The following is a 15458-nucleotide window of genomic DNA, read 5'->3' as shown; positions in this document are numbered from 1 at the left end:
GAGAGGCAGGGTAAGGACATAAAGACAGAAAATCATTCACACTCACATTCACACATATGGGCAATTTAGAGTCACAAATTAGCCGGCATGTTTTTGGAATGTAGGAGGAAACCAGAGTACTCAGACGAAACCCATGCAAGCACAGGGAATTCCACCCAGAAAGGCTGCAGCTGGTAGGTAAATTTGAACTGTGGACTTTTAAGCTGTGAGGCAGCAGTGCTAACCACTCCACCACTTAGCTGCCAAGTGAAATCATGGTTATGCCAAATAACTACAAACTACTACAATAAGATTAGGGAAAGATCACTTTCACAGTTAAAAGAAACCAGTGTTAAGTTTGGGTAGAAGACAAGATGCAAACCCTGGTGTCAAATATCAAAAACCAAACAAAACAAACAAACAAAAAACACTATGTATTCCCCCTTCTCTTAAGACTGTACATGTAAATATGGCAATGAATAAAGGTAAACAAAAGATGTTTAAAGATGTCTAAATTTCCTTTCCTGTCTTTTTTTTCTGTGGAGCTCCACCTCAATAGAAAATGAAAACATTTTGCAAACTGTTTTGCAAACTGGTTGTCAGTCCTCTAATGGTGTAATTTTGACATACTCAGAAATGTGGTTGTTAAATTACTGAATATACGCTGCTAACTTCCAGTGGATAGGAAATGCCAAAATGCAAAGGAAATACTAAATAAGGGAAAATATGACGCAGACAATCTATTCAGAATTATTATGTGTTTCATTGGTGCCTGCTCTGAAAGATTCTCTTAAGTATGACAGTATTGTCAATACAGTGCACCAAGGAAACAATGTAAACTATATAAAGCCGAAGAGAAAACAAAAGTGAAACTGAAAGGAGAGGGTGGTAGAATCGTCTAACTATGTTCATAAAATGTAAAGAAGCATCAAATATGATGGCTTTCTCTCCTGAAGGTGAATTCCATGGAAGTAAAGGGAGACAAAAGAAAAACAGGGCCAAGTCCATTAGGGATTGCAAAGGGGAGTGAAGCTAAATGAAGGATTCATGGTGGAAGGTATGGTAACAGAAATGAGACATCTAGGGCATTTAGGAAGATGCTTCCAATAGTTTAAAACCTGGGTTGATAATACAATGTGAAATTACAACATCTAGGGAATGGGGTGAGGGTACTGGAGTGGATTAGGGGAAAGAGTAGGTTTTGGAGGGCAGCTTCATATCTTAGCATTATCTACAGATTTTTGATAAAGCTGCCGATGTCCTTATGGCACGACCATTACTCCCATGTTTTTTGCTTCTAGTACCTATTAAAAACAGGTGGAGGAACAGTAAAGGCCATGGTTTTAATCACATTTCTGTGTAGTTAAAGTTGCACTGTATGTATTGCACGTACATATTATTTTATATTTCGCTTGTCAATTGGTGGCCATACTTAGTATAAATACTGTTTAGCCAACAGTATTAACGTCTTAATTTTGCAAAACTTCCAGTTGGTTTCACTTCATTAATCATTATGACATAGTGTTCATGTTAGCATTTTTCTGGTTGAGAATTATTTTGATTAAACCATTAAGTAGAGATCAACATATCCATCCCACCAATGTCACTTTCAGTCAATACGAAAGCTTTGGTTGCTAGGAGCAGTTAACAGTTGTTTGGTAAACTAATATTAGGATGTGTGGTTGCTTTGACCTTAATCAAGGTTGTTGTTGTATATGCAAGTTTTTTATGTGTCTATGTGAATGACTCTAGGATTGGAAAATTATTCCAAGCCCGTACAAATCAGACCACCATAGTATGAACATTTAACAGTTGACACATTTAGGTTGTCTCATAGCCTAAATTGTTACACTGTCCAACCCCTAAGGTGTTAGCACTAAGACTGCAGTTTGTAAAGGTGGAAATGACCAAAGGTCAAGACAGATGACCATTAGCCTGCTTAGGTTTTCAATCTCTGACACCAGTCGGCCAGTCTCATGAGGCTTAGACAACATAACAGTACACAAGCTTGTGTGTGAGGGCTATATCTCAGCAGGATGCTGCTGACACAGTGAGGCTGAAATTTACTGCATCTAGCATTGCTGCCAGTGTGCATATATTTCATTCAGGTACTCATCAGCAAGAATTGAAGGTGTTGTGAGCTGAGGCACATCTGCCCTCTGAAATATAAAGTTTAAGAGTGGTGCACTGACGAGAGGATGAGGCAAGCCTCATGGGATTTAATGTAAGAACTGATGCAGAGGTCCCTCATTTGAGGCTTTACCTCAAATGATGAAGATGGGAGATGGCTAAGCCATTTTTTTGTGATCAAGAATATCCAAGCTTATATTTAAGGGGCTAATTTTAGGATAGTTACTTGGTAACTTAGTCTTTGTACTACAGTATATACTAAACAAACTCCAATAGGGACATTAGTTGAATTGCAGAGATAGACATGGTGTAAGAACAGTGAGAAGGAAGCTAGGAATTGTCTACTACTGGTTCAGGTCAGTAGTGTCATGTAATGTCAAGCAGACATACTCTTCTGTGCCAAATTAGCCAGGAAACAGAGTAGGCCAGGAGTGAGAGCACTCCAGCTAAGAACAACAGCACTTCACCTGGATGCTGCTGGGAATATAGATAATGTTGGTTACACAGATAAGGTCACTGTAACTGGAAAATGTGCAACAGCATTTTAATAAAAAAAACACAATATATGTAGGAACATGTGCTGTGGAAGATCAGTAAGAAATAATACATCACACCTGTTTTAAATGCATGACGGAATATTCTCAACTTATTTTTACAACCAAATATCCAAGTTCCACAATTGGACTTGCACACAAGTCTCCTATTTATGGCATAGTACAATAAACAAATTGTAAAAAGGTCATCATTTTTTCAAAGTTTTGGACAAAGGGAAATTATCACCCAAATTTGATTAAGTCAGAGAAAAAAAAAGTAATTGGGATTCATCCCCAGGGGATCACGTATGTCTATACATGTTCCAACCTATCTTGTATATGTGGGACATTTACTAAGGGCAAGATGGTGGCAGGAGAGTGGGTGAATGAGAAGCAACATTGTAAAGCAATTTGGATAAAAGTGCTATATAAGTGGACATTTACCATTTACAAGAGGAAAGGAGAGAAGGCAAGTGAGATATATCTGTGGGGAGCATGAATATTTATACCAAACTTCATGTTAGTCCATCTTGCAATTGGCAATACAATTCAGTCCAGCCAAAAATGGTTACCCTCATGGTGGCGATCTGAGGTGCAATTTGAGAGCAGCAATCATTTCTGAAACATGACACTGCTACCGTGTGTGATCTGTGTCTAAGCAGCACTCACAAATCGCTTTTGGGAAGTGTGCCGCACCTTTGATGACATTACACAAAAAGCAATCATAAGCTGGCTATTGTTTGCAGTTTAGGATACGTCCATCTACATGACCATTGACATGTCCATCATCGTGTTTATAATGTTTACAATATGGCAGCCAAATAACACTAGTAAATGTGGCTAGACTTCACAGTAAACAGCAGTGGTACAACTAAATGAGATTGCATTTAAAACACAATTTTATGCAAGAGAGAAAACACATCTAACACCACAAACCATTTACTGCAGCAATGTATTAAAAACACACGATCTTTGAGCTCTACTGAGAATGCTTGAGTGGCAGACTCAGTTAAAAACAAGTGTAAAATATTCATGAACATGGCAATATAATTATTTTTCGTTATTTTGGATGCTTGACAAAAAAGAACACCAAAACATCTAAACATTTATAAGAAATCCTTTTATGCAAGTCCAAACTAGCTGGCATATTCGGCTTTCTGTACGTTTACATAGGATAATAGAAAGACAAGTATTGTAACCATTTCATAAAGGCCAGAATCAAACAGAAAAATTACAATGAATATACACAATACTTTAACAATAATAAACAGCAAGTAGAATAAATGATGCATGTTTTACTATACTATTAACCTGAACTTAGAGTATTTAAAAGAAAGACCACTGAGATAATGCAGTTGGACCTCACACAAGCACCAATTGAAGATGTGTTGCAGGAATGAGTCATCTCAATCCAGCTGTCCACAGGGCATGTATCTGATTAGCATACCCACACTCACACACTAGGAACAAATGTAAATATTGCAATAAAACCTGCTATAATAATATCAATTCAGCATCAAGGATGGGTTCCACTTTATGTTTACCAAGTTTAGCAATATTGGACGCTTGTGAATATAGACTTATGCTATTTCAATAATTGTTATTAAAGCTCTATGCAAATGCATATCTCGGTAATTGATGTTGTAGCAGCAGAATGTTTCAGTTTACCCTTGTGCTATACACTGTTATGTGCATTCATCAGTTGTACAAGAGATGCTTTTTCTCTCTGTCTCTCTCTGTCTAACACACACACACACACACACAAACACACACACACACACACACACACACACACACACACACAGTCAATGTTGTTCAGGCACACTTGATCACACATTGATAAAGTGCAACATTTAGAAAATTATTTTACTTTTAAAGGAGCTATTACATTTTATTGGACATTAAACTGTACTTACCATAAGTGTAATATACAGCTTTGTAAGCAATGTAGCAAAACTGAAAGGTGAGCCAATATAGCTTGAGGGTGGGAGGTTTACTTGAGCTAAGTTTTGTTAGACACCATCTGCTTGGGTAGATGCGGAAAAGTTTGCTTTATTTCTTTAAGCTGTTGTTCAAGGGAATCTGAAGCTGAAGAATGTGTAAGATGAAAGAACTACTGCAACTCTACAGGACAGTGTGGTGAAGTATCCACAAAGGAGTTGTCTGCTCAGTAAGGCTGGACGAATTGGTGTTCTCTAGACTGTAGCACCCCATTTGGCTAATGAAGTCCCAGACTGTCTTCACACCACACCCCCACCCACCTCTCCACTATGAAATGGTCTACTCATGAAAGTAATGAGGCAGGGAGGGAGAAAGACTCTTCTGGCCACTGATAACCTCAGACTAAACTTGCAACCTTACAAGACAAGGGCCTAATATCTGGCCGTCAATCAGCCCCAGCATCCCTGGCTGGAGTGTTTAATTACAAGGATCAATTATTTACCGGCCTCCTCTTTCACTACTCAGTGCTTCCAAAAAAGGAGTGTAAAGAAAAAAAAAAACATTGGCAAGACCCAGATGAAGTTGGGATGGCAAATTCAGCAGAGACAAAGAAGTTGCTTGTTTATGATAATACGGATACAAATTTATATTGGACATGACAAATGAGTCTCAGGCAGTATCACTGATACTGACTATACAAACTAAAAAAAATGTCCCACTGTTTTATAAAAATAAATATTACTACTGTACTTCATAATTATTCCTAAAGACATTTCTTAATTAGCTTTACCTTTTAACCAATTTGAAGAGACAAGATTATATTTCACCTTGTTTTTTTGCAAAATAGTACTACACCTCACAGATACTGTACTAAAATGTCTGACCTCAGTAGACTCAAAAACCGCCGTAAGGCTGCTCATTCATTTTATTGAGACATCATCATATTAACCCTATCCATTTGCCATGTAATGTAAAAATTGGGTTAAGTTCTATAAAAACAGATGATGAGCTAGTTAAATAATTACCATGTTATACCTTGCATTTTTAGATACAAGGTAGAACTTAGCAGCTGGTGAAGTGTTATGTGGTCATCTACCCAAAGAACAGAGTGTCTTTTCATGTGTCCGAAATACAGCCAGCCAAATAACCCAAATAACAGGGGAAGTGAAAAACGCAGCACTCAACTAAGTCTGCTGTGGTTCAGGGCCTTAACAAGGTACACCTGTGATTTGTGGTTTGCCTGTTTTGCTGTATTTTTGTGCTAGATTTTCACTGTCATCATGAGTCTAGCCTGGTTTGTGCTATTTATGGTGTGCAAGCTCCACATCGGCACCCACCTGCTTCCTGCATAAGGTGGCATTAATGCTTTTTTTATTTTCATTGTGAAAGTCTTAAAAGTTCTGGTGCTTTGGTGGTCCTAACAGCTGGCAAAAATTCCTTACAATATAATGTTCATGCCTTTGACAGTACAGAGATAAATCTAACGTTCTATACTGTATGTAGCTGAACATAAAAACAACTAAGAAAACAGACAGCAACTATGAACAGGAGGAAATGTGTGAAATTTCTAGACAATTGGCCCAATGCCTTGGATAATGCTCAAATTTCGCTAGTATAATTATATGTATGTCACATAAAATAAATGATTAACTAGACTAAAACTAGACACAAATTATTCAGCATAAGCACAAACATGTCTAAGAATTATAGATTGTCAGTACAAGACAATACACATCCGCTGATTGGCAGAAAGTAAAAAGTACAAGGTACAACAGCACAATTAACACTTATAATCTGCCTTATTCTGCTCCAAAAATGTGTCTGTTAAAATACTCTGTTGTTGATCTAAACAGTAGGTTTAACACTTATGGCCTCATTAATTCCACAAGAGGGAGTGTGTTGAGACAGAAGTGTAAGTGTAGGTAGGTTGTTTCTTCTAATGCAGCTCAGGGTTTTTCCCCTAGACTCTCAGCTGATGGCTCATTAATCTTTTCTAGAGGAGGTCCCCTACGTAAGCAGTGTGCACCAGAGGAGGACTCCTCATGCTTCGTCCTTTTCATCACAATCCCTTCGTTTAACGATGATTATTACTGAGTTAAAGAGGAGACCTCTTGGAACTCTAAAATAAATAAATATGTTACTGTACATTAGCGTAAACATCCGGAACGCAACATGCGGAACCATTGCTTTCAGAATTATTCGACAACTCAACATTTGGAAATTAGTGGGCAGGCTGGCCGGACGTTCCAGCGTAGCCTCCACCGAGAAAAATGAGAAATGTTTGAGCATCGTTTGGATTGATAGCAACGCTGCAGGCGGTGGTGCTCTGGTGTCTAAACACTGTCATGCAGCACCACTTATATGTATCCAACGAAGGTGTTTCAGAGCTGTTCCAGACAATGGTTCCAGATTCAGAAATAACCAAAATTTTCACCTGTGGTAAGAACAAAACTAGCTACATTTTAAGGTTTGGACTTGCCCCACACTTCAAAAATAAACATATTTCTGCAGTTAAGAATGCAGGGCCAAAATAAACAACTAGATGTTCATGTTCAATTTTGGGAGGCCGATGGTGTCCAGTCACGCTATCTTGGATCACAGTTCATGGCATATTCAAAGGCTAAGGATCTGCTGCCCCATTTCAAAGTAAGGGTCATGTAGCCTCAGCCTGACCAGATACAGGATCTATGTTGATGAAGAAAGATGGAAGAGAGAGGGTGCGATGTGTGGCCTTAAAAGAAAGCTTTGGAAGATGAGCTGGGAAAATGGAAAAAGAAAAAGGAGGTGTTGATGGTGGTATGTGACAGCCTTCAAAAAGGATACTGCTCAATTAGCTGAGTAGGTTAAACATAAATGCAGCACACTCGTTGCTAAAATGATAACAAAATGTAGTATTCTAAGGAAAAGATACATGGACAAATGCAATAAACTGAGAAATGTTGAGACAGAATTGGAATCAAAAGCTACTGAACTAAGACGCATGTATTATTCCTCTTCTGTAAAAAAAAACAAAAACCTTTACTGTAATGTTTTTTTTTTTACGTTGACTGTTGATGGCATAAAAAAGGTAAAAATGGGACTAAAAGAGCATTAAAAAGAATTATATTAGATTTGCTGATTTCTGCTGAAACACTGAACAAGTGATACTTACATTGGAGTTCTTGATTATACGAGTACTAAATGCCTGTGCTGGTATAATGAGGACAGTAAAATCCTCATCAATCTCCTGTGCAGTTAAGCTGATGAAAGACATTGGGCAAACACTGTTGATCCAAATAGCAGTGCATTGACACTACCAGTGATCCTTTGGCCAGTGACAGCTGCCATTCATTTTCAACTGGCATAGTTGCTCGGGCAGAGGCAAAGGGTACCACAGCACGACCGGACAATTTGAAAAGCCTCATTTTTATACAAATATGCTGTGATGGAGTTTGGCAGGAACCAATCAGGAGCTAATTGGGGACATTATGATTCGAATGAAAATCAAAGCAGTCAGTGAGTTTAGTACCTTACATAAATGGCCAGTTGCCACAGTCCTCTCTCTCAGTCTGAGACACTCGGTTTGCCTCCATGTCTCTTAAAGACACAACTCCAGACAAGCCGTTTGCTTTGATTGGTCAGCTTACATAGTAACACTGGTCTGAAGTCAACAGCACCATGAGCAGCTCTATGCTAAAGTGAATATCACAATAATTATGGCTTCTAGGGCAGGGCACTAAGGTGAATTTGCTCATTTAGTCTGAGTTCATCAAGTATATCTGCTATGTAAAAATGGTACAAATTTTTGTATTTCCATATTCACAGCCTACTCACGTTATTACAGCTACTTGCTTCACATAGATATAGATCAAAACTCTGAGTGTTTGCTTTAGTTTGCTTTTATAAAAATTTTAACTAGGAAATTCTAAAACGGATGCAACAGCAGCTTGTGGCTTTACTAGGAAAGAGGTTTCATCTGTCTAGAGAGGTTAGGTATCAGAGTGATACATATTTATATTTGTATATTTATAGGCATGATCAGCAGTGTTCAGAGTTATTCAGTGATCAGGATATATATATATATATATATATACACACACATATATACACACACACACTAAACATACACACAATTGAACAGAGCTAATGCTTGACATTTTAAGAAGAAAGTATGTAGTCTAAAAGGGCAGTAGAATGAGAAAAAAGTCCTCAAGTTAGCTAATAGATTATGAATGTTTTCATTCTGTTGAAAAGATTTAAAAAAAACGGTGACCAAAACAATACTTGGTCAGCCTACACAAGTGTATTGTATATGTGGGAAATGCTAGATACTGACTGTATACAGTTGTTACACACAAATGAACCTTACCATCACGGATCAGCAATTTGCATAGAATTACAAATTGCTGGAGTTAGAATTTCTAACATCAGGTTTTGAGTCCTGAGAGAGTTATTGCCATAATAATGTTTGAAAATGTTTGTCAGTACTTCAAATTATGTTTACCTTAAAATACAATGTAATATGCTGTATATTTTGTGATTATGTCAACACTGTAATAAAGTCTGAATGTCATAAAGATAAAATTCCGGTCTTGTTTATTGTGGCTGTACTACTGTTATGAGCACCTTTAGCATTACTATGGCTTGGACAATTAAGGACCCTCATAGATATGTCCACAAATGTTAAACAAACCAGGTGTTTACCCTTTAATGCACGATTTTACATTTTGATACTGTATCACCAGCTTAACAACATAGTTACATATATTTTGATGACAAAGCTGTTTTTGAAATGTTTCTGTCTAATACAAAATGTATTGCCAAATGTAAAACTGACAAGAAATTCCTTAAAAGTACAGCACTTTATTTAAAGACCATAAAATAATTATATTGTACTATATATACTAAACATACATATTATCTCTCTCTCTCTCTCTGTGTGTGTACACACACACACACACACACACACACACACACACACACACACACACACACACACACACACACACACACACACACAGAGTGAGAGAGAAAGAGATAGCTTCTGCCACGAATTGTACTTTTACAATGTTATAATTTCTCAGTTTTAAAGTTGAAACTGTCAGAAAAATGATAATTCTACTATGTGTTGATTATGTGTTGGGCAAAGTTGGCAGTGGGGTCGGAGTTGTATTGTTGCATCATGAATGTTTTGGTCACCCTATTTAAAATGAATGAGTGTGGCCCAAACTTGGCAGGGCTTCTGTACTTGATTGCATTAGATCGTACATGTGTACCTAATGAAGTGGCCAGTAAGTTTCCATCCAATATCTGTTACCGTTTATCCTATGTGGTTCACGGGGGGGCTTTAGCCTATCTTAGCTGTCATTGGGCGAGAGGCGGGGTACTCCCTGTACAGGTCACCATACACAGACAGACAACCATACACACTCACATTCCCACCTACGGGCAATTTTAGATTCACAAATTAACCCATCATGCATGTTTTTGTACTGTGGGAGGAAACTGGAGTACCCGAAGTAAACCCACGCAAGCACGGGGAGAACATGCAAACTCCCAGAAAACTGACCCTGAAATCACAGGATAAGCCGAAAGGACAATAAATAAATAAAATAAATAAATGTAAGCCATAATTTTCATAATGCAGATCAATTCCTTGTATACTGGAGCTGTGCAAGCTGGTGAAAGAGCTGTCAGGACACAAATGTATCTTGTGGTCATCCTGGCATGTCTTCCCTTGGATACCCTAAGATCTTCTTGATGCTTCTGAGGAGCAGTCCCCTACTGATGAATTCCTTCCACTTCCAGTGTTGAGTTAGCCTAAATATGTAAAGAGTTGTATTAATTAGAATATTCTTTTAGCATTTTTATTTAGCTATTTTAGTATGTTGTAGTGATTTATTTTGAAGTGCATTCTTTACCTTATTCTTTATTACATGATGCAACTTTTAGAGCACATATTATACTCTAGTGACAGGAAAAACAGACAGATGGTATACATTAATTAAAAATCCTTACCTCTGACATGTTCTGTTCTCTCGTGGACAGCAGTGTACCTACAGATGCTGTTGAGCATCTCTGTGGATAGAAAAACATGAGTCACATCCAGCTTTTTATAATATGTTATCTGACAGATAAGCACACATACCTGGTGTTTACAAGTAGTTTACTGTCAATTACTAACATACAATTATTCATTCCTGTATTTCTGCATACGATCTAACATTAACTACCTGGCAATGTACCATTGGCATGTAACAACTATTTCAGAAAAGGACCTTTATACTACGGTTTACAGCTACTCTCCAGCTACAATCTGTAGCTACAAGCTAAAGCAGCAGCTGGCTGTTTACAGTGTGAGAGGAAAAGTAAGGATTTACTTGAAAGTTAATATAAGCAAGGTAGTTAGCAAACTGCCGTATCTGCAGCCACATCTAAACCCCAACTATAGCTGCTTGCTAAGCTAACCAGTTATGTGCAGGGTGTGGATAATACATCAAAAAGACCAAACTTTTTGGTGATATACTTACAGATTTTGGTTCTGAATCAACCCAAACTGGCCTTCTTCTAGCAGTCCGACAATATAAACCAGACAGCTGGCAGGCGGTGCTGAAAATGGTTGCTTCAGTCAGATAGAAAGTCCAGACAAAAAGGTCATTGTTGTGCTACTGTTTGAGGCCAAAAAATAGAAATTATACACAGTGCTGTCTAAAGTTGCAGTCTAAAAACCTTCTCCCAAACATGGTGTTGACCAGAGATAAACACCATGTTTGGGAGAACCTTTGCTTTCACTGTGAACAGCACTAGGTAGGCCTGCTCTTCTCAGACAGGTGCGATCATGGATATCCATGACTGTTGTACATCATTCTGCCATGTTGAAAATAGTGATCTGGCCCAAGTGAATAGACCAGACTGTTACCTTACAGTGGCTATTTCTATATACGTTAAGATCAAGCTTTAAAACGTAGTCTTTTTAAATGTTGACACAAGAAAAATCATAATATGGCTACATTAAAGCTACAATATGCAGTCAGGGAATGACTGAAGTCATGATCCTGCAAGGAACATGAATGTCCATTGCAATTCATTAACCAATTGTTAAAAAAATGTCAGTATTATCATCACGGGAGGGTTGCATCTACTGTGGCAAAAAATAAAAAATAATAATTTCCCAAGTTTTTCGACACGCTGCATCACACAAATACAAAAACTAAGAAAACTGTCTTAAAGCCATCGTGCAGCTCTAAGTCATATAACTATGAAACCAGATCAAGCATGATTGCAATTTGTAAAATTGTGAAAATATAGTGTAGGCTACCAATCCAAATTAGCTACCTGCATACACATCTATGGAGTGATGTTCTGTTTGGGAGGCAACACGGCACTAAAAGGCTCCATTTACGCACTTTGGTGTAACTGCAGTATTTGCTTTGAGACCCACCATTGCTTTAGTACTCCATTCATAAATAAGATACATTCATACAACTGACAAAAACAATCACTTAATGGTTATTATTTTACAATAGCCTTTCAAAATATTAATCTTACTGCCCAGTAAGTTCACCGGAAATTTAACTGATATTAAGGCTTTGCTATTCTCCTCACAGCAAATGATCTGTTAATGACACCATCACTTAACCACCAAAAATATGAGTGCTTAGATGGCAGTTCATATCAGAATTTTTATTTCTGATTGCCTGAGACTGACAGAGCATGTGGCCATCTCTACAGAGGTATAATTTAGCTATATGAGTGTGTAATATGACAATGTGCCAGCACCCTAACAGGGTTGCAATGTTGCTGTGGTTAAAGAGCCAGTGAAACTGCAACATTGCATATGTGTCATCACATAATAAATAAATTAACAGACACCTGTGGTGAAGTAACATTTAAAACACGACTTCGAAATGTAACCATACAACATTTCCAGAGAACGTCACACCAAGTGAGGTCTACAGCATGTACTGTACAAAAAAAATCTATCAAACTGTTTTTAATAGCATCTGATTGGCAAGCTGTCTTGGGACAGTTGGCAAATGGGCGGGCAGCGGAGGAGTTTAGAGGTGCTAAAGTTCAGGCAGGAGCGACGCAGCACCCTGTGTCCTGCCAACAGCCTTACAGTGGCGCAATTCCTGACTAAGTTGTTGACCCATGGCCCCCACCTGCCTTGACCATGCAGTATAGAGGGAGGGGGGCATCACTTCCCCTCCTAAGCTGCCTGCCACACCAGAAGGCTTTTGACTCATGCCCATCTGTCTTGGTAGTACATACATTAAGTGAAAGCCAAGATACTGTCACCCTGTCCAATTTGTGTGTGTCTTTATAACAACAAGTCGTTATATAGTGAGTGGACAGGATTTTTACCTTAGCAACAAACATCTTAATAAAGAGAACAATTTTCATTAAAAAGGTCAGTTCTAATAGTTATCTTAAGCTTGCAATGTGTTACTATTCAGGTGTTGGTTGTTGTCTAAAACTGTAGTTAATGGTGGTGTTGTATCTATTGTATGACACTGATAAATGTTTCAAATGTTCTGACACACATTAAAGAAACATAATATATCAAACACCTCAATGATTTTGCATGCGTATGCCATTGCCACAGCAACCAAGGCAGACCGGATAACAATGCCTGAAAATACAAATACAACCTAATCACTTGCAAATATCAGTGTGGACAATCCTAACTTACATTAGATTTGCCTGTCTGAGTACATTCTGGTAACTTTTTAATGTGGAAATTTGTCAAGTGTTGAAAACATTCTATTGTGAATAATGATAATAGGAAATTTTAAAAAACACATCATATTGTTTGAATACTTTCACAGGAAACTCATTGGCTCGGAGTCTTCGATACATTAAAAATAAACAAAAATTTACTTTCTTAATGACATCAAAAAGCTTACATGTGTAGTAAAGATGCAAACATACCTGACCTGGCTGGATATCTAAGAAATGAAGCACCTCTTTGAGCATGACAGGTGTGTGCAGGGGCTTTTCAGATTTAACAGAAGAAAGTTCTTCCCATCCATCCTGAGGACCAAGACCAGAAGATGCAACAATTGCTGAAGAGTGTAGGCTAGATTTCCATGACTTCCATTCCCTCCACACAGTCTTATGTGCTTTCCATAATAGTAGGTTGAAGCGCACAGACATCTGGAATAGCATGATCCTAATAATGATCTATGGAGCAAATTAGGACAAAAATACAGTTGAAACCAGATGTTTACATAAGCTGTTCAAAAAGACACAATCTTTTTTTTCTCCTTACTATCTGACATTAAATCAGACTAAACCTTTCCTGTTTGTCAGGAAAAGGTCAGTTAGATTTTTTAAAAATGATTTCTATTTGCTAAATGCAAGAATAATGAGAGAGAGAACTTTTTAAATATGTTCTTCAAAGTCAGAAATTTGCATACAAGATCACTGTGCCTTTGAACAATTTGGAAAAGCCCAGATGATGATGTCATTGCTTTGGAAGCTTCTGATAGGTTAATTGACAACATTTGAGTTAATTAGAGGCCCACCCCTGGATGTATTTTTAGGGTACACCTCAAAAACACTGATTCATTTTGTGACATTGTGGGAAAATCAAAGGAAATCAGCCAAGATATCAGAAACAGAATTGTGGATCTCCACAAGTCTGGTTCAACCTTGGGTACAATTTCCAGATGCCTGAAGCTGGCATGTTCATCTGTTCAAACTACTATACGCAAATATTAACAACATGGGAAAGGCCAGCCATCATACTGCTCAGGGAGGAGATGGATTCTGTGTCCCAAAGATAACCGTGCTTTGGTGTGAAATCTGCATATCAACCCCAGAACAAAAGCGACACAACTTTTGTAGGTGCTGGGTGAAGCTGGTGTCATTATCCACAGTGAAACGAGTCCTGTACCAACATGGGCTGAAAGGCCACGTGGGGAGGAAAAAGCCAATACTCCAAAAGCAACACAAATAAATCCAGATTACAGTTTGCAAATGCACAATGGACACAGACCTTAATTTTTGAGACATGTCCTGTGGGCCGATAAAACTAAAATTAAACTGCTTGCCCATAATGACCATCATTACATTTGGAAGAAAAAGGGGGAAGCTTGTAAGCCTGCGAACACCAATCCAACTGTGAAGTATGGGGGTCGCAGCATTTTGTCGTGGGGTTGTTTTACTGCAGGAGGGACTGGAGGGAAAATAGACGGCATCAAGAGGAAAGAACATTATGTAGAAATATTGAAGCAAGATCTCAAGACATCAGGCAGGAAGTTAAGGCTTGGGTGCAACTGGGTCTTCCAAATGGACAATGACCCTAAGCATAGTGTGAAATTAGTTACAAATTGGCTTAAGGACAATGTTTTGGAGTGACTATCACAAAGCCCTTAATCCTATAGAAAATTTGTGGACAGAGCTGAAAAGGCGTGCAAGCAAGACACCCAACAAACCTGACTCAGTTACACCAGTTCTTTAAAGAGTAATGTGCAAAAATTTCTGCAAACTATTGTGAGAAATTTGTAGAAGGATATTCAAAATGTTTGACCCAAATCATACAGTTCAAAGGCAATGCTACCAAATACTAAAGAAGTGTATGTAAACTTGTAAAAGTAAAAAAAAAATAAAATCATAAAAAATCTCTAAAAGATTCTCTCTCACAGATTCTCTACTCTGGCATTTAGCAAATAGAAATTGTTATTTTTTATTTTTTTGTCCTTTCGGCTTATCCTGTGAGTTCAGGGTGGCCACAGCGGTGCGCATGTTGATTTGGCACAGTTTTTACGCCGGATGCCCTTCCTGACACAACCCTCCCCAATTTCTACCGGGCTTGGACCAGTACTGCACAGCTGGGGATGGGAATGGGCTGTTAGGGGTTCAGTGTCTTGCCCAGGGACACTTTGACATATA

The 15458-nt window shown here is 38.1% G+C and overlaps 1 protein-coding gene across 1 annotated transcript in view; it reads right to left on the bottom strand.

The window, feature by feature from the left end:
• Positions 1-15458, bottom strand: part of mettl15 (methyltransferase 15, mitochondrial 12S rRNA N4-cytidine) — a 50503-nt gene that overhangs the window by 32961 nt on the left and 2084 nt on the right. The window contains exon 2 of the mRNA XM_067496299.1: positions 13494-13745. Within this exon, the coding sequence (XP_067352400.1) occupies positions 13494-13730 (237 nt within the window). The 5' untranslated portion in view covers positions 13731-13745. The remainder of the gene's footprint in view (positions 1-13493; positions 13746-15458) is intronic.

This window comes from Channa argus, chromosome 2 (genome assembly GCF_033026475.1).
Source record: "Channa argus isolate prfri chromosome 2, Channa argus male v1.0, whole genome shotgun sequence".
Classification (NCBI taxonomy): Eukaryota; Metazoa; Chordata; class Actinopteri; order Anabantiformes; family Channidae; genus Channa; species Channa argus.
The sequence above is the reverse complement of the archived record's forward strand: the minus strand, read 5'-3'. Positions and strand labels throughout refer to the sequence as shown.